We start from the raw sequence: 20,477 nt of genomic DNA on the forward strand, positions 1-20,477 counted from the left end.
ATTTTTTTCTAAAAACCTCTTCGCTTTGTCATTATGGGATATTGTGTGTAAATAGGGGGATTTTTTTTATCACTTAAAGCTGTAACGTAGCAAAATGAATGTCAATACTGTACTTTTTGAAAGCACTGTAGTCTCTAATACCTTAAGCAGTTGTCACTGACTAGTTGGATATTCATTTCCCCGAGAACAACTTCTGTACTTAAAGCATTCATATTCAACTCATGAATGTAACGGTTTGTCAAATTGTTTTGTGGTCTCCTTGTAGCCGCCCTGGTTGTGCTGAAATAAAATTGTATAACACTTAATTGTGAGGCTAAATACAAAGGCTTGACATGCAGACAAATGAAAAGCAGATTTTTGCAGGGGTCATGGGACTGAGGGTTAAAATAGAGACAGTAGCAAATGTATCAAGTTGGGATTTAGAAGATACTCCTCAATGCTCAAATCAAAACCACTGGCAACCCACAGGATCTTTTCATGCATTTTATTGCCAAGTCTTATTCATCCCCTACTGTCTGTTGTGAATTCAAAAGGTCACCGAATGAAGAAAGAAACGAAAGAGCATGTAAACACACCATTTCAGGAGGCACTGACATGACAGACAATTCCATGCCAATGTTCATATTAGCACCCATTGATACATTGCCTACTCATCGCACTTTGCCTTTTCAAGTGGACAATCCAGACCCTTTGTCGGAGGACTGCCATTTTGGTATTAAATGATAAAGTTGACAAAAGGGGGAAATTTCCCTCAAATGTTTGAGATGATTAATATCAACTTCTAGGAAGTAATTTCTCACACCGCAAGGAATACATTTATTTTGCTTTTATAAATCTGTTGTGCGTGTCTGTGCTCTTTCCCCAACACACCTGGACCCAAACAATACCCCTCGCCCCAATGAAAGGCAAGCCTACCAGCTCTACAGTATAGACCTTAAGTTGTGAACAACATTGACGTATGTCAATGACAACAAGATGTGATAAATAATAGAAATGGGTGACATTTAAGGCTGGAGACCCTTAGTATACATTTAGTCTATATCCCTGAATATTCAGTAAAGATCAATACATTCCATTTTTATGTTGTAACCTTTACACTTCCTTTCAGTTTAAAGACACCACGAGAAGGAAAGGTGGGTTCTGACAGTTAACCTCAGAATGAATACACTTTATTGTAGTAAAATGCCTTTGCAGGCAGAGTACAGCTGGAATATTATACAACAAACTGTTTTAAAAAAATATCTGGAGGCAAACTACTTTTAGAGACCATTTTTCTCCCCCTTTGTAATCAACCCTGTTTTCCTTGTGTTTAGTTTTTTAGATCATGTCCAGTTAATCATGGTAAAGAACAGACACAGGGGAACTTCTCCAGGCATGTTTCCCTTCAAGAAATATCAGCATCATAAAAAGGAGGGATGAGCACTTGTCCAAAAATGGCACCCTATTCCATTTATAGTGCACTGCTTTTGACCAGCCCTATTGCTCTGGTCAAAAGTGGTGCACTATATAGGGAATACTGTGCCATTTCAGACGCACATTAAAAATGGTGGAGAATAATGCAATGAGAGCGGCCAAATAAGCATATGGGTTATACATCTGGGACCCATTGTAAAACACCCAATAATAATCATTCATGAATATATACATGACGGGGTCAAAATAAACTTTTTTCTTTTTACCAAACTGAAGATAAATGCATTCAAGTCATAGATACTCGTGCTGCTTGTCAATCTTCCTCACTTTGTTTTTGATATAGGACTCTGTAGCACTACGTACAATGTAAACACAACAGGGCTCAGAACAAACTTTTTCAATCAAACCAGATACAGGACAGACAAAACCCTTTCCCTCTCTGACCCGGAGACTGATACAGTTGAGTTGGGATATAGACTCCAACATCCCAAACGGCACCCTATGGGCCCTGGTCAAAAGTAGTGCACTACATAGGGACTAGGGTGCCATTTGGAACAGGATATGGAGGGGATATAGGATGGGGTTGATTCACATTTTGCATAAACCGGGGACCTGCAGCAATGTATGTATCCACTTAGACAACAACACATTAACACTGAGTAAATCACACTTGTGGGTGGGGTATACTGCATAACGTTGATAGGCTTACCTTGACTAAAATAGCTATCCCAACGTATTGGTTAATGCATAAGCAAGGAAACATTATGGCTGTGGGCAAGGAGAGACACATTAAGCATCAACACTGAAGAGAAATCTGAAACAAAGCTTCTCTTCAACACACTCTGGTCAGAACCAGATGTTTTAACCCAACACATCGAAGCAAGTAAAAAGAATACCCTGTCAGAATCCTTTGAAGATTGAGAACTATGACCAGGGTTAAAGTGCTGACCATCTCAGAGGACCTGAGGAGGGGTTAGAGGTCAGTGGTTAGGGGTCAAGGAAGAGATCCAGTGATTCCTCATCAGTACCAGAAACCTGGTTGCGGTCAGACACTCCCCACAAATAACTGCACATGCTCATATGGCAACACAGACACACAAAGCCCTCATTGGCAAAATAAAGCACACAGAAGTCAAATCACTTTCTCCCATTGTCTATTCCACTACTCCTCAGTGACCGCCCTGGGTTTCTTATAGATTGGCATGTTGATACTATGGAAGGCGGGCACCCAGCGGTTGTCATGGAGACCGACGTTGCAGCCGGGCGTGTCTTTGTGGGAACCATGGCAACACATCCAGTACCCGGGGCCGTAGGGCAGCGCCTGGCAGTAGGGCTTGTGGTGCCAGCGGCAGAGGGACACATCCCCGCGCCCATACCGTTTTTTACACTGCTTGCAGGGATCGTCTTTGTAGCGGGGGTCGCACACCCAGCGGCAGTCTGCGGGTCGAACTCCGTAGCTCTCGATGAGGAACTTGAAGTAGTGGCAGGTGCACTTAAGCGCTGCCAGGTTCTCTGTGGGCAGCAGGCAGAAGATCTTAACGATAATGTGGTGAGGCAGGAAGGCCATGTACTGCTGGGGTTCCAGGAGCAGCTGGATCTTAAAGCGCATCTCCAGGAACTCGTGAGACACCAGGCGGCGCAGGGGGAAAGGCACGGTCTCACACTGGCTAAAAGCACTCCCCTCTCCCTCACTCACCGCCTTCTCATCCTCCTCTTTGGCCCAGTTCTCACTGTGCGATATGGTTTCAGGGAGGAGGGAGGTGATAGCAGGGTCGCAGGGCTGAGGCTTGGAGGGTTCCGCTAAGTCTCTGGTGTGTTGAGGGCTGGACCCAGTGTCCTGGGTGCGAGTACTGTCTGGGTGTGGGAGTTTGTGTTGTTCTAGCACCGGCTGTGAGGGCAGAGGGTGTGAGAAGAACAGCATGCCTGGGAGGGGCTCCTCACTCTGTAGACTGCTGCTGGCCCGCTCTGACTGGAGCTGGAGGTACAGATCCTGCCCAGCCTCAATGACCCTGCTCCCCACCTGCTGTCCCTGGGCCTCACACATCTCCTCTGGCTCTCTGACAGCGTGGATGGAGGCTCCACACCCAGAGTCCACACTGTGAGACGGAGAAGCTGGGTCAGAGGAACGGGAAGCCCAGTGGGAAGCTTCATGGCAGCTGCTGGGAACTAGTTTGTCCGTGTGGATGGTGCTAACAGAGGGACGGCCCTCAGATGGACTAGCGTGGAGGTGCTGCACCCCCGTGGTCTCCTCTAGTCTGTGCTGGGGCCCAGTGGGAGACGGAGGTGGCTGGGCTGAGATGGAGCAGGCGTCTGCTCCTGCCAGTAACACCCGGCCCACCCTCCTCCGCAGGCTGTTGTTGCGCGACAGCTCTCCCCCAGATCCGGACCCTTCCCTTGGAACACTCCGGCGCTTCAGGCACTCTGACTCCAGCTTGGCCACCATGTCTGACACCTTTACACACTCTGCCTCATCTGTCCCCTGGGGGCTCTGGTCTGGGGCTTTGGGCTGCTGGGGCTCTTGGGTCAGTGACAGCCCCCTGGATAAGGTAATGCTTGTGGAGCTCCGCAGAGAGACAGGCTTAGAGTCCCCTTGCTTGTCGCTGGCTCTCTGCTCCAAGGCGGCCACCAACTCCACCACAGAGAGAGCCTTGCCCGTCCCAGTCTCACTCCCCTCCTCGCCCTCTACCCTACATACCTGCTCCCCACCCACCCCTACAACCCCACACTCAGGCACTCTAGGGCTCTCGCCAAGGGTCACCTCTTCTGGGCTGTTCTTTGTGGGACTCAGTGGGCTCTGTCTCTCTAGAGCTCTGGGTGACTGTCGGTCTCTGTCCTGGTGGTGGCCCCGATGCCCTGACCTCCTCCTGCGCTTGGCCACAGAGCCACCCTCATCCTCCCAACAGCTTTTCATCTTCACAGACACTGTCCTCACTGAGATGCTGCTCACCAAGTCTCCCTCACGCGCCTCCCTGACCGGCTCTCCTCCACCGCCACCATTCACGAGGCTGCCGTGGCACTGGGGCGAGGCGAAGATGGCGATTTTCTCCTTGGTGTTGCCGGGCTTTATGACAGCCCAGATGTCCAGCGGTCCCTCTCCGTCCTCCCCCTGGTAGGAGACGCTGAGGGAGGCCTCCTGGTTCTCAGATCCCCCCGAGCCTGTAGAGGAGGTGCAGGAGGAGGTGGGGAGGAGCAGCAGGGACGAGGTGGTGGTGTAGGAGGTTTCTGAGGTTTTCCGCCGGGCCCAGGTTGTACTACTGTGGAATACATTTCCCCCAGACCCACTCAGCCTTGAGGTTTGCAGCCCACTACCACTGTTGCCGTGGGTACTATTACTGCCGTCACTGCAGCACCGGGTGTTGGTGGATATGACACTAAGGGGGGACCGGGCCGTGCCCGGGCCGAGCCCACTGCTAGACGAGCCCACCAGGGCTGGACGGACCCCCCACTCTGTCCTCAGAGACAGGGCCCCTTGCTGGCTCATATGGTGAAGGCCTCTCTGGCTGTCGTGACTGGACTCCAGGTAGAACTCTTTCTTCTGCAGTTTGGGGTATGGCTTGAGGTGCATGGCTGCAGCCCTGGAACAGAAGAATGGAGTCCATGCGTCATTGTGGTACATGTGATATGACAGCCTAAACAGGCTGTTCAGGAGGATGCAAGAGAACATTCATAGAAGGCAGAATAGCAAATGAAGTCAGCTCTAGTTATTCTATTTCTATCTGACACGTCCTGAATATTTTGCCAACGCAGCAAATATATTATCAATAAACGCAGTTGGGAGTGGGACAGCCAGAACTATAACCCTCTATCTATGCTTGGACTACTGGGCCTCAGGTCAGCTACAGAAGAAAACAAGAGGTGCATTCCAAATGGCACAATATGTAGGGTATAGGGTACTTATTGCAAAACAGAGCAGGGGTTCCCAAACTTTTTGGACCCGGGAGGGGACTAATGATGCGCTGGTCAGCTGTTTGTTCACCCGCACCCAATTGCTAGAAACCCATCCGCAACCACCCTTTTTTCTCCTCTTGAACATTTCTTGAACAATGACATTTTTCTTAAAAAATTTTTTAGGCCTATTGAACAGTATGTGACGGGGTGAGCTCTCTAGTCACGTTGAATCACTGTCCTCCATTCCCCATGCACCCTACAAACATTTCCATTTCATTAAACTGCATTAGGCCTACTGCCATTGCATTAAACTTATGAGACCACCATTTGTTTGTGCTAATAGTGGTAACACACATTTGGTATCGGAGAAAACATTTTGTAGTTTAAGCTAATTCCCACTAAAACGATTGTAATACAAGAGGTATTGTGTTGAAAATGTGTTAATTGGTAGAGAACTGTGGATACCAATATCCCCGTGAGCCTCCCAGGCCCATGTTACAAAAGGTTAAGAACATACATTGTAGATTAATAATATTACATGGTATTGTATTATCCCGCAACTTATTCTAGAAATTCATATGCCAAAATGTAAGTAATCTGTTCACAATATTCATAAACTCAAATGTCTCAGGGAACCCCTGAAATAGAAACTGAAGAACAGGTTTCTGCACTTGGCATGGAGAGGCAGACGGCCAAAAGGGGACGATTTGCCCTGCCTGCACCGGCCAACATACACCAAGTGTACAAAACATTAGGAACACCTTCCTAATATTGAGTTGCACCCCTTTTTGCCCTCAGAACAGCCTCAATTCGTCAGGGCATGGACTACAAGGTGTTGAAAGCGTTCCACAGGGATACTGGCCCACGTTGACTCCAATGCTTCCCACAGATGTGTCAAGTTGACTGGATGTCCTTTGGGTGGTGGATCATTCATGATACGCATGGGAAACTGTTGAGCGTGAAAAACCCAGCTGCGTTGCAGTTCTTGCCACTCAAACCAGTGCATTTGGCACCTACTACCATACCCTGTTCAAAAAGGCACTGAAATATTTTATCTTGCCCATTCACCCTCTGAATGGCACACAATGTTTTGTACACGCAGTGTATATTCCTCTGGCAAAACCTTCCTTGCGAAAACACTAACAGTGGAAAAGTGCTGAGCTTGCCTTAAACTACATAGCTTACTTTACACTGGAGTAGGGTTTTGTGTCGATTTTGCACTGGGTACTTTTGGTGCTTATCTACGAAATCGCTTTCATCCTATTGATCAGGCCAGCAGTGAGAGGCAGCACTTGATCCTTGCCTTGGATCGAGTGGCTCTAACCTAGGTTCTCTCATTTGTTCACACTGCATAAACAGTCTGCTTCCCAAATGGCACCATATTCCCTACATCAAATCTTATATATATATATATATATATATATATATATATATATATTTATTTGTCACATGTACCGAATACAACAGGTATAGTAGACCTCAGTGAAATGCTTAACCAACAGTGCAGCTAAGAAAAATACCTTAAGGTAAGAAATAAAAAAAATAATTAAAGAACAGCAGTAAAATAACAGCAAGGCTATATACAGGTGGTACCAGTACAGAGTCAATATGCGGGGGCACCGGTTAGTTAAGGTAATATGTACATTTAAGTAGAGTTAAAGTTACTAGGCATAGATAATAACAGAGTAGCAGCTGCGTAAAAGAGGGGGAAGGGGGGGCAATGCAAATAGTCTGAGGTAGCCCTTTGATTAGATCTTTAGGAGTCTTATGACTTGAGGGTAGAAGATGTTTTGAAGCCACATGAACCTAGACATGGTGCTCCGGTACAGCTTGCCGTGCGGTAGCAGAGAGAACAGTCGATGACTAGGTTGGCTGGAGTCTGACAATTATTTGGGCCTTCCTGACACTGCCTGGTATAGACGTCCTGAATGGCAGGAAGCTTGGCTCCAGTGATGTACTGGGCCGTACGCACCACCCTCTGAGTCTTGCGGTCGGAGGCCGAGCAGTTGCCAGACCAGGCAGTGATGCAACTCGTCAGGATGCTCTCGATGGTGCAGCTGTAGATCTTTGAGGATCTGAGGACCCATGCCAAATCTCCTGAGGGGGAATGGGTTTTGTCGTGCCCTCTTCACAACTGTCCTGGGGTGCTTGGACCATGTTAATTTGTTGGTGATGTGGATGCCAAGGAACTTGAAGCTCTCAACCTCCTCCACTACAGCCCTGTCGATGAGAATGGGGGCGTGCTCTGTCCTCTTTTTCATGTAGTCCACAATTATCTCCTTTGTCTTGATCACGTTGGTCATGTCTCCCCTCAGCACCACACGGTCATGTCTCTGACCTCCTCCCTATAGGCTGTCTCACCGTTGTCGGTGTTCAGGCCTACCACTGTTGTGTCATCGGCAAACTTAAATGATGGTGTTGGATGGTGTTGTACAGGAGGGTACTGAGCACGCACCCCTGAGGGGCGCCCATGTTGAGGATCTGCGTGCATCATTTGTGGATCTGTTAGGTAAGTATGCAAATTGGAGTAGGTCTAGGGTTTCTGGGATAATGGTGTTGATGTGAGCCATGACAAGCCTTTCAAAGCACTTCATAGCTACAGACGTGAGTGCTACGTGTCGGTAGTCATTTAGGCAGGTTACCTTAGTGTTCTTGGGCACAGGGACTATGGTGGTCTGCTTGAAACATGTTGGTATTACAGACTCGATCAGGGACAGGTTGAAAATGTCAGTGAAGACACTTGCCCGTTGGTCAGCGCATGCTCTGAGTGCACGTCCCGGTAATCCGTCTGGCCCTGCGGCCTTGTGAATATTGACCTGTTTAACCTCTTGAAGCAAGGGGGCATGTTTGGATAAAAAAGTAAACTGCCTATTTCTCAGGCCCATAAGCTAGAATATGCATATAATTGGCAGATTAGGATAGAAAACTCTAAAGTTTCCAAAACTGTCAAAATAGTGTCTGAGTATAACAGAACTGATATTGCAGGCGAAAACCTGAGGAAAATCCAACCAGGAAGTGCTGTTTTTCTGAAACTGTTCCACTGCAAGCCTATCCTCCATTTAAAGGGATATCAACCAGGTTCCTTTCCCTATGGCCTCCACATGGTGTGAACAGTCTTTAGACATAGTTTCAGGCTTTTATTCTGAAAAATTAGCGAGAATGATCACATCGTGTCAGTGGATAGCCAGATGTCCTTAGATTTGTTCATGCGCGCGCATGAAGAGCTGACTCATTTCTTTCTCTGTATTGAAAAGTTTAACGTCCGGTTGAAATATTATCGATTATTTATTGTAAAAACCATTGATTATAAAAAACGTTTTTTTTGGATATAAAGAGAATCTTTATGGAACAAAACAAACATTTATTGTATAACTGGGAGTCTCGTGAGTGTAAACATACGAAGATCAAAGGTAAGCGATTAATTTTATTGCTTTTCTGACTTGAGACCAATCTACTTTGCTGCTAGCTGTTTGTAATGTTTTGTCTGCTGAAAGCTGTCCTCGCATAATCGCATGGTTTGCTTTCACCGTAAAGCTTTTTTGAAATCTGACATGCCAGGTGGATTAAAGGTCTTACTCACAACGGCTGTGGAGAGCTTGATCACAGTCGTCTGGAACAGCTGATGCTGTCATGCATGTTTCAGTGTTACTTGCCTCGAAGCGAGCATAGAAGTAATTTAACTCGTCTAGTAGGCTCGTGTCACTGGGCAGCTCTCGGCTGTGCTTCCCTTTGTAGTCTAATAGTTTGCAAGCCCTGCCACATCCGACAAGCTTTGGAGCCGGTGTTGTACGACTTGACCTTAGTCCTGTACTGACGCTTTGCCTATTTGTTGGTTCTTCGCAGGGCATAGCAGGATTTCTTAGCTCTACCCTTTAGCTCAGTGTGGTTGTTGCCTGTAATCCATGGCTTCTGGTTGGGGTATGTACGTACAGTCACTGACGTCGTCCCCACATCGATGCACTTACTGATGAAGCCAGTGACCGATGTGGTGTACTCCTCAATGCCATCGGAAGAATCCCGGAACATATTCCAGTCTGTGCTAGCAAATAAAAACTGTCCTGTAGATTTGCATCTGCTTCATCTGACCACTTTTTTTTATTGACAGTCACTGGTGCTTCCTGCTTTCATTTTGGCATGTAAGCAGGAATCAGGAGGATAGAATTATGGTCAGATTTGCCAAATGGAGGATGAGGGAGAGCTTTGTACACATCTGTGTGGAGTAAAGGTGGTCTATAGTTTTTTTCCCCTCTGGTTGCACATTTAACATGTTGATAGAAATGAGGTCAAACTGATTTAAGTTTCCCTGCATTAAAGTCCATGGCAACTAGGAGCGCCGCCTCTGGATGAGCGTTTTCCTGTTTGCTTATGGCAGAATACACCTCATTGAGTGCGGGCTTAGTGCCAGCATCGGTCTCTGGTGGTATGTAGACAGCTACAAAAAATACAGATGAACTCCCTAGGTAGTGTGGTTTACAGCTTATCATGAAATACTCTACCTCAGGCGAGCAAAACCTCACAACTTCCTTAGACATTGTGCACTACCAGATCCCTAGACCTTGGTCAAAAGTACTGCATTAGATGGGGAATAGGGTGCAATTTGGGACACGTGGTGTCTTGTGGATGGAAAGCTGTGTCACACAATCTGATTATGGCAAAAACAAGGGTTGCTGTTCCCCCAGCCCAGCTACCCTCCCTCCATTGTTCCCCCAGCACAGCCTCCCTCCCGCTGCTATTCCCCCAGTCTCCCTCCCACTGCTCGGACAAAATGGGTACAGAGCCTAAGTTCAGACACAGCTGGGCCCTTACACAAGTCCTGTCAGCTGATCCAGCCCCTGACACACACACACACTCCAACGACACACAGGACTTCAAGTAGCCGCAGTGGGACAGGACAGACGGCAGTACATATAAGGCATTCTTCAATGCAGGGCAAATAAGGCATTCTTCACTGCAGCCCTGGAACTCTGATAAATGTGGGACAGTAGGGTGGAGGCGGGGGGAGCACCTGAGGTAACCAAATCAGGGATGGCATGCAGGGGAGGGGGTGGTGGATGGGTTCGAGGGCGACAAGGGCACCGCAAAGGCACTGGCTGCATCTCAAATAGCTTTTCTATATAATACACACAACCAGTTTGGACACACCTACTTATTCAAGGGTTTTTCTTTATTTTTACTATTTTCTACATTGTAGAATAATAGTGAAGACAAAACTATGAAATAACACATGGAACCATGTAGTAACCAAAAGTGGTAAAAATAGAATCTAAATATACTTTATATTTGAGATTCTTCAAAGTAGCCACCTTTTGCCTTGACAGCTTGGCATTCTCTCAACCAGTTTCACCTGGAACGCTTTTCCAACAGTCTTGAAGGAGTCCCCAGACATGCTGAGCACTTGTTGGCTGCTTTTCCTTCACTCTGCGGGTACCACTCATCCCAAACCATCTCCATTGGGTCGGGTGGAAAAACAAATGATAGTCCCACCAGGTGGGATGGCGTATCGCTGCAGAATGCTGTGGTAGCCATGCTAGTTAAGTGTGCCTTGAATTCTAAATAAATCACAGACAGTGTCACCAGCAAAGCACCACCACGCCTCCATGCTTCACAATGGGAACCACACATGCGAAGATCATCCATTCACCTACTCTGCGTCTTACAAAGACGACACGGTGGTTGGAACCAAAAATCTAAAAAAAGGACAATTGTGGTTTCTTTGCAGCAATTTGATCACGAAGGCCTGATTCACGGTCTCCTCTGAACAGTTGATGTTGAGATGTGTCTTCTGAAGGTTGTAACTAATGAACTTATACTCTACAGCAGAGGAAACTGAATCAGGCGTTCATGGTCAAAATGCTGCAAAGAAACCACTACTAAAAAATCTACACACAAGGGTATATAATAGGGTGCCATTTGGGACACACACGCTGCTCTCTTGGGGTGGGGTGGCTTCATCTAGTAATTGGCTAGCTGGAGAGCATGTAAAGCGGTGTGCCAAGGGAGGGAGAATTACAGCACGCTGTGTGTCCTTGAAAGGCCTGCAGTAGCCCCAGTCACTCCTCTCCCCCACCAGTCCCAGTGTTTTCACTGCTCTAGTGTGTGTGTGTGCACGTGTTGACTGAAGAGGGGAAAAAGTGGCACCAACATCAACTGAGTGGCAACAACTACACCTGTAATAACAATTATAATTCATTACACTTTTATACCACTTTTTTTTTTTACAATCTCAAAGCACTTTAAGCAACAAAGAAAAACAAGAGAAAAACAAATAATTAATGGACAATCATGGCAGGCATGGTTCTTGCACTCTAAGTGATTAATGTCAGTTAGCCATTAGCTGACTTTACCAAAAGGTCATTGAAGCTCAGACAGCGACTTGCTACACTAATGTCACTAGCATCAGCCATTTTGTTCAGAGATCCACACTCCAGAGTACCACACAATGTGGTTGTAGTAGAATCAGTGAGGTGAAACTTAAGTAAATGAATAATCGATGCTGCAACTACTCTATTGCACATTTTTGTTCTATAAAATACATTTATATGTGAATGTTCTGCAATATTGTGGTTGCACCCTCCTAAACAGCCCCTTGGTCTGGCTTGCCAAGTTTGACTGTTACTCATTATTACACAACCTGGCCAACAGACTATTTCCCCTTCCCAGCAGTGCTCAGACCCCACACCGAGACTGCGTCTCAAATGCCACCCTATAGCCTATATAGGGCTCTGGTCAAAAGAAGTGCACCATATAGGGAAGAGTGTGACATTTGGGATAAGCCCATTACACAAACCCTACCCTCCTGCAAGTCATACTTTCCTCAATGCCTGGTGCCAGTGCCAAAACACACATCAGTGCTAATGGCAATTTCAGGGAAATGTACAATTTAGCGTTATGTAAAAATAAAATAAAAACTGTCTGAAGTGAAAGGCACAACAGAGCTGGCCCTAGGTGGACTGGAGGGGCAGTCATGGGCTCTGATGATGTGAGCTCACTCCTGAACTCCGCTAGAGAGAGCAGCTTCAACGTAACAACCTCATTCTTATCTCCTCTATTCCCCTCCCCCTTTCAAGAGTCCATGACTTCTTCTCCATAGGAGGTTGCCAGGGAACTGATCCAACTTCAAAAGTCAAGGAATGAAGTCACACGAGGGCCGTGTTCTAAATGGAACCCTATTCCTTATGTAGTGCCAAAGCACTCTATAGGGAATAGGGTGTCATTTGGGAAACACACGAGCAATCAGTCTGAGGCTGCGCCTGAATGCTGCAATTATGTGCAACATCACATGTTCTTCCTGAGGCAGGGGGCTACTGGAGCGCACACCTGGGTTCAAATGCTATTTGAAATCTATGAAATACTTGTTTGCTCTAGCGGGCTTGCAGTTTTGGGACTATTATATTTGTCCATTAAACCAGGCAAACGAGATCAAGCACAGATTATGAATTATGAAATTATTTGAAAAAAGTATTTAAAACGCAGGTCTGGTTGGTGGGGCTACACAGCATCTGGGGCTGACGCAGCCTGAAGCACGGCACGGGCCTCCACACGTGTCTGTAGTTTGGCATAAACAAATTGGCCTTCATTTACAGACACGAGGTAAGCAGGGGGGATAATATACTCATGTGTTTTGCGACATCGTTATGGGAAAGTCATACTAAATAATCCCACTACTTAAACCATCATTCACCTGGCTGGCAGGCACTGTCCCACAGAGCAGTACAACAGGTGTTATTCAGTCAAGTAAAACATTCACAACTTTGGTTGCAAATAGAAACGTTATGAGTAGAGCTGACAATCCCATGTTCTACATAGAAATGCATAATGTAGAATCAATAGGCCTATCTGAAACAATAACCTTGCACCCTCCTGAACAGGAATTCTAGCTCAATATGGGTGGCTCTAATAATAATGCCATGCTGAAGAGGTAAGCCTAGTTCAATGCTAATGTTAGCAGTAGTGACTAGGTAAACCAACCCAAACAAAGCATGGATTCTAGTCTTGTCCATAAGCTGCTTTTAACATAGGAACCAAGTCATTTTATAATTTGAGTGCGCTGTCCCTTTAACTCACCTCTGAGGTATGGAAGTAGGTAGGTAGAGTGGTGATTTGTGAGTGAGGGGGGACTCGGCGAGACAGAAGCTTACTTCCAGTGTGTGTTTGTGTCTTGTCTCTTACCTCCAGGCTGACAGCAGCAGGTTGGATGGTGGTTTCCTATGTTCGCTGTGAGAGGAGGCGGTAGATTCACATCTCTCAGGAATTCAGCTTCTCCCTCCAGTCCAGTGTGGTGACAGACGTGTCTCTCCCACAACCCCCTGCAGGCCACGATCTGATGACCTCACAACTCAGGGTCCCATCCACCGCACTGCAGGGAAACAGACACATGATGTACAGTTAATTACAGCTCAGTTCCAGACAGACAATCTCGCACCTAGAAGAAAGCACTTAAATGGAACTTGGCTGTGTGTGGTGCAGGGTTCTCCCCAGGATTTTTAGAACACTTCCAACTGCCATTTCCTTATCTGATAACAAATAGAGTAAAGCATTTGAATGAAAAAACTATTTAGAGTGGCGCAGCCAGGCCACAAGGTGGTTCAGCACCCCTCTTACATTCTTTGAGGAGAACCCTGTGGTGGGGGGGGGGGGGGGGGGGGGGGGGGGGGGGGCCTCCCAGGAACAATGATCTGCAGAACTTCATAAGTAAACAAGCCCAGGGCCGAATCAAAATCCAACACTTCTTGAAATGCTGCCTGGCTGAGATTGACAGATGGCAACGAGTTAATATACAAGAAACATATGGACAAATATTCACAAAAACATTTTTCCACAAAGCTGTTCCTCTGAATGTGAATGAATGGCTTATGTAAAGCAAGCCAAACCTGGCACGGTCTAACAAAAACAGAAAAGGCCAAACAACAAAATGCCTTTACAAGGTTTACAATGTTGTGTTTGTGGTTTAACCACCTGAGTTTCCATTATCTTATGCCTCATTTCCAACACTATCCAATACATCTGAAAGTACATCACTGAACTGCAACAAGTCAACCACAGATAGCCTAATCAAACATGTGCCATTACATCAAATAATTTTCCACCTTCAACTTCCAAGTCAGATATGAAACCAAAATTTGTTTGCAACTATTCAGACTGATAAACTGTACATTCAGTTCAAACTGAGCCAACACTGAAGTGGAAACACACTCCCTTCAATGTAGCATCCCAAATGGCACCCTATCTACTCCCCATTAGTGCACTACTTTTGACCAGGGTCCATATGGCACTGCTCTAAAAGTAGTGCACTATATAGGGAACAGCGTATCATTTGGGACAGAACCTTGAATCCTTCCCCCATTCGCATTCGCTGTCTGGGGAAAAACAAGCGCCCAGTTTGTTTTCAAAGAGATATGTCAGCCATGAAGACCAGATAAGCCTGAACAAAAGCTGATTTGAGAACAGTGGCCAGCCAGGGGACTGGGGGGGCAGAGGGGAAGGGAAGCCTGCTCTGCTTATCAAACACTTGGCTAGCTAAAACACAAGTCAGTCAATCACTGAGGGACAGGCTAGCACCTCATGGTACACAATGATGATTAGACTGCCCGACTCATTCCATTATATCAGCATTATTTATTAGCCTAGCACCAGAATTCTCAAGTTGAGGATGTGCACAATCATGTGAACCTCCTTTACTTCATAGACTGTCCCTGCCAGGGTGGCTGGACATGAGTGGACAAGGCGGTTCAAATCCTAAATGTTTGGTTACACTCGATTCGGGTCATTCCTGGACATTGATAAATACACAGCGCGATCTAAAAAATATCCTCTACTTTATCACATTACAGTCTAAATCTAAACTGGATGATGTTTTTTCCCCCTTCAATCTATACACAATACCCCATAATGACAAAGCGAAAACAGATTTATATTTGAAAATGAATAAAAATGTGAAAACAGAAATACCTTTTTTACATAACTACAGACCCTTTGCTATGAGACTTGAAAATGAGCTCAGGTGTATCCTGTTCCCATTGATCATCCTTGAGATGTTTCTACAACTTGGGAGTCCACCTGCGGTAAATTCAATTGGATTTGGAAAGGCACAAATGTCGAAATCAGGTCCCACAGTTGACAGCGCATGTCAGATCAAAAACCAAGCCATGAGGTCGAAGGAATCGCCTGTAGAGCTCAGAGACAGGATGGTTAAGGTACAGATCTGGGGAAGGATACCAAAACATTTCTGCAGCATTGAAGGTCCACAAGAACACAGTGGCCTCCATTCTTAAAGGAAAAGTTAGGGACCACCAAGACTCTTCCTAGAGCTGGCCGCCCGGCCAAACTGAGCTATCGGGGGAGAAGGGCCTTGGTCAGGGAGGTGACCAAGAATCCAATGGTCATTCTGATAGCGCTCCAGAGTTCCTCTGTGGAGATGGGAGAACCTTCCAGAAAGACGACCACCACAGAAGGACAACTCCACCAATCAGGCCTTTATGGTATAGTGGCTAGACGGAAGCCACTCTTCAGTAAAAGGCACATGACAGCTCGCTTGGAGTTTGCCAAAAGGCACCTAAAGTACTCTGACTATGAGAAACAATATTCTCTGGTATGATAAAACCAATATTGAACTCTTTGGTCTGAATGTCAAGCATCACGTATGGAGGAAACATGGCACCATTACTAAGATGAATCATGATGTGGCAGCATCATGCTGTGGGGACGTTGTTCAGTGGCAGGGACTGGGAGACTAATCAGGATCGACGGAAAGACAAATGGAGCAAAGTACAGAGATCCTTGATGAAAGCCAGGACCTCAGACTGTGACGAAGGTTCACCTTCCAACAGGACAACCAATAACCCGAAGCACACAGCCAAGACAACACGGGAGTGGCTTCGGGACAAGCCTCAATGTCCTTGAGCGGCCCAGACAGAGCCCGGTCTTGAACCCAATCGAACATCTCTGGAGAGATGTGAAAATAGCTATGCAGCAACGCTCGCCATCCAACCTGACAGAGCTTGAGAGGACCTGCGGAGAAGAATGTGAGAAACTCCCCAAATACAGATGTGCCAAACTTGTAGAGCCATACCCAAGAAGACTTGAGGCAGTAAACCCTGCCAAAAGGTGCTTCAACAAAGAACTGAGGAAAGGGTGTGAAAACTTAGGTAATCATTTTTAGAACATTAGTAAAAACATGTTTCTGCTTTGTCATTATGGGGGAGTGAGTGTAGATTTATGAGGGGGGGGGGGGGGGGGGGCTATTTCATCCATTTTAGAATAAGGCTGTAACATCATGGAAAAAGGGGTCTGAATAATTTCAAATGCACTGTGTGTGTGTGTGGTATATATATATATATATATATATATATACATACATACACATATATATACACATACACACACACACACACACATACAGCTCAAAAAAATAAAGGGAACACTGAAATAACACATCCTAGATCTGAATGAATGAAATATTCTTATTAAATACTTTCTTTACATAGTTGAATGTGCTGACAACAAAATCAAATTATCAATGGAAATCAAATATCAACCCATGGAGGTCTGGATTTGGAGTCACACTCAAAATTAAAGTGGAAAACCACACTACAGGCTGATCCAACTTTGATGTAATGTCCTTAAAACAAGTCAAAATGAGGCTCAGTAGTGTGTGGCCTCCACGTGCCTGTATGACCTCCCTACAACGCCTGGGCATGCTCCTGATGAGGTGGCGGATGGTCTCCTGAGGGATCTCCTCCCAGACCTGGACTAAAGCATCCGCCAACTCCTGGACAGTCTGTGGTGCAACGTGGAGTTGGTGGATGGAGCGAGACATGATGTCCCAGATGTGCTCAATTGGATTCAGGTCTGGGGAACGGGCAGGCCAGTCCATAGCATCAATGCCTTCCTCTTGCAGGAACTGCTGACACACTCCAGCCACATGAGGTCTAGCATTGTCTTGCATTAGGAGGAACCCAGGGCCAACCGCACCTGCATATGGTGTCACAAGGGGTCTGAGGATTTCATCTCGGTACCTAATGGCAGTCAGGCTACCTCTGGCGAGCACATGGAGGGCTGTGCGGTCCCCCAAAGAAATGCCACCCCACACCATGACTGACCCACCGCCAAACCGGTCATGCGGGAGGATTTTGCAGGCAGCAGAACGTTCTCCACGGCGTCTCCAGACTCTGTCACGTCTGTCACATGTGCTCAGTGTGAACCTGTGAAGAGCACAGGGCGCCAGTGGCGAATTTGCTAATCTTGGTGTTCTCTGGCAAATGCCAAACGTCCTACACGGTGTTGGGCTGTAAGCACAACCCCCACCTGTGGATGTCGGGCCCTCATACAACCCTCATGGAGTCTGTTTCTGACCGTTTGAGCAGACACATGCACATTTGTGGCCTGCTGGAGGTCATTTTGCAGGGCTCTGGCAGTGCTCCTCCTGCTCCTCCTTGCACAAAGGCGGAGGTAGCGGTCCTGCTGCTGGGTTATTGCCCTCCTACAGCCTCCTCCACGTCTACTGATGTACTGGCCTGTCTCCTGGTAGCGCCTCCATGCTCTGGACACTACGCTGACAGACACAGCAAACCTTCTTGCCACAGCTCGCATTGATGTGCCATCCTGGATGAGCTGCACTACCTGAGCCACTTGTGTGGGTTGTAGACTCCGTCTCATGCTACCACTAGAGTGAAAGCACCGCCAGCATTCAAAAGTGACCAAAACATCAGCCAGGAAGCATAGGAACTGAGAAGTGGTCTGTGGTTATCACCTGCAGAACCACTCCTTTATTGGGGTTGTCTTGCTAATTGCCTATAATTTCCACCGGTGTCTATTCCATTTGCACAGCAGCATGTGAAATGTATTGCCAATCACTGTTGCTTCCTAGGTGGACAGTTTGATTTCACAGAGGTGTGATTGACTTGGAGTTACATTGTGTTGTTTAAGTGTTCCCTTTATTTTTTTGAGCAGTGTACACACACACACACACACGATTTCAGCATTTATTTATTTCATCACATTTCCAGTGGGTCAGAAGTTTACATACACTCAATTAGTATTTGGTAGCATTGCCTTCACATCGTTTACCTTGGGTCAAAGTTTCAGGTAGCCTTCCACAAGCTTCCCACAATAAGTTGGGTGAATTTTGGCCCATTCCTCCTGACAGAGCTGGTGTAACTGAGTCAGGTTTGTATGCCTCCCATGCTCGCACACGCTTTTTCAGTTCTGCCCACACATTTTCTATAGGATTGAGGTCAGAGCTTTGTGATGGCCACTCCAATACCTTGACTTCGTTGTCCTTAAGCCATTTTGCCACAACTTTGGAAGTATGCTTGGGGTCATTGTCCATTTGGAAGACCCATTTGCGACCAAGCTTTAACTTCCTGACTGATGTCTTGAGATGTTGCTTCAATATAGCCACATAATGTTCCTGCCTCATGATGCCATCTATTTTGTGAAGTGCACCAGTCCCTCCTGCAGCAAAGCACCCCCACAACATGATGCTGCCACCCCCGTGCTTCACGGTTGGGATGGTGTTCTTTGGCTTGCAAGCCTCCCTTTTTCCTACAAACATAACAAGGGTCATTATGGCCAAACAGTTCTATTTTTGTTTCATCAGACCAGACGACATTACTCCAAAAAGTACGATCTTTGTCCCCATGTGCAGTTGCAAACTGTAGTCTGGCATTTTTATGGCGGTTTTGGAGCAGTGGCTTCTTCCTTGCCGAGCAGCCTCAGGTTATGTCGATATAGGACTCGTTTCACTGTGGATATAGATACTTTGTACCCGTTTCCTCCAATATCTTCACACAGTTCTTTGCTGTTGTTCTGGGATTGATTTGCACTTTTTGCACCAAAGTACGTTCATCTCTAGGAGACAGAACGTGTCTCCTTCCTGAGCAGTATGACGGCTGCGTGGTCCCATGGTGTTTATACTGACGTGGTACCGTCAGGTGTTTGGAACTTTCTCGCAAGAATGAAGACTTGGGAGTACAATTTATTTATTTTTGGCTGATTTCTTTAGATTTTCCCATGATGTCAAGCAAAGAGGCACTGAGTTTGAAGGTAGGACTTGAAATACATCCACAGGCACACCTCCAATTGACTCAAATGATGTCAATTAGCCTATCAGAAGCTTGTGATAGATAATTTCAATTATAATTCACTGTCTGTAAATAATTGTTGGAAAAATTACTTGCATCATGCACAAAGTAGATGCCCTAACCGACTTGCCAAAACTATAGTTTATTGAACAATAAATTTGTTGAGTGGTTAATAAGCAAGTTAATGACTAATCTAAGTGTATGTAAACTTAAAACTTAAACTGTATGCATGCATGTATGTATGCATGTATACACACAGTCAAAAGTTTTAGAACACCTACTCATTCATGGGTTTAACTTTTTTCTACATTGTAGAATTAGTGAAGACATCAAAACAATGAAATAGCATATGGAATCACGTAACCCAAAAGTATAACAAATCTAAATATATTTTAGATTCTTCCAAGTAGCCACCCTTTGATTTGATGACAGCTTTGCACTCTTGGCATTCTCTCAACCAGCTTCACCTGGGATGCTTTTCCAACAATCTTGAAGGAGTTCCCACATACGCTGAGCACTTGTTGACTACTTTTCCCTCACTCTGCGGTCCAACTCATCCCAATTGGGTTGAGGTTGGGTTGATTGTGGAGGCCAGGTCATCTGATGCAGCCCCCCATCACTCTCCTTCTTGGTGGAATAGCCCTTACACACCCTAGGTGTGTTGGGTGACTGTCGCTGGTTCAGTATGCCTTGAATTCTAAATAAATCACTGACATTGTCACCAGAAAAGAACCCCCAGACAATCACACCTCTTCCATGCTTCACGGTGGGAACCACATGTGGAGAGAATCCGTTCAACTACTCTGCGTCTCACAAAGACACGGCGGTTGGAACCAGAAATCTCACATTTGAGCTCAGACCAAAGGACAGATGTCCACCAGGCTAATGTCCATTGCTTATGTTTCTTGGCCCAAGCAAGTCTCTTCTTCTTATTGGTGTCCTTCAGTAATGGTTTCATTGCAGCAAATCGACCATGAAGAACTGATTCACGCAGTCTCCTCTGAACAGTTGATGTTGAGATGTGTCTGTTACTTGAACTCTGAAGCATTTATTTGGGCTGAAATGTCTGAGGCTGGTAACTCTAATTGAACTCAT

At 46.1% G+C, this 20,477-nt stretch overlaps 1 protein-coding gene across 3 annotated transcripts in view; it reads right to left on the reverse strand.

The window, feature by feature from the left end:
• Nucleotides 1-1,138: 1,138 nt before the first annotated feature.
• The window catches only part of fbxo34 (F-box protein 34), a 49,390-nt gene continuing 30,051 nt past the window's right edge, over nt 1,139-20,477 (reverse strand). For all 3 annotated transcript variants that reach the window (XM_021573930.2, XM_021573932.2, XM_021573931.2), the window contains exons 2-3: nt 13,471-13,657; nt 1,139-4,988 (exon numbers count right to left, since the gene is read on the reverse strand). In XM_021573930.2, coding sequence (XP_021429605.2) covers nt 2,576-4,978 — 2,403 coding nt within the window. In that variant the 5' untranslated portion in view covers nt 4,979-4,988; nt 13,471-13,657 and the 3' untranslated portion in view covers nt 1,139-2,575. The remainder of the gene's footprint in view (nt 4,989-13,470; nt 13,658-20,477) is intronic.

The sequence above is a fragment of the Oncorhynchus mykiss genome, chromosome 19 (genome assembly GCF_013265735.2).
Source record: "Oncorhynchus mykiss isolate Arlee chromosome 19, USDA_OmykA_1.1, whole genome shotgun sequence".
NCBI lineage: Eukaryota > Metazoa > Chordata > Actinopteri > Salmoniformes > Salmonidae > Oncorhynchus > Oncorhynchus mykiss.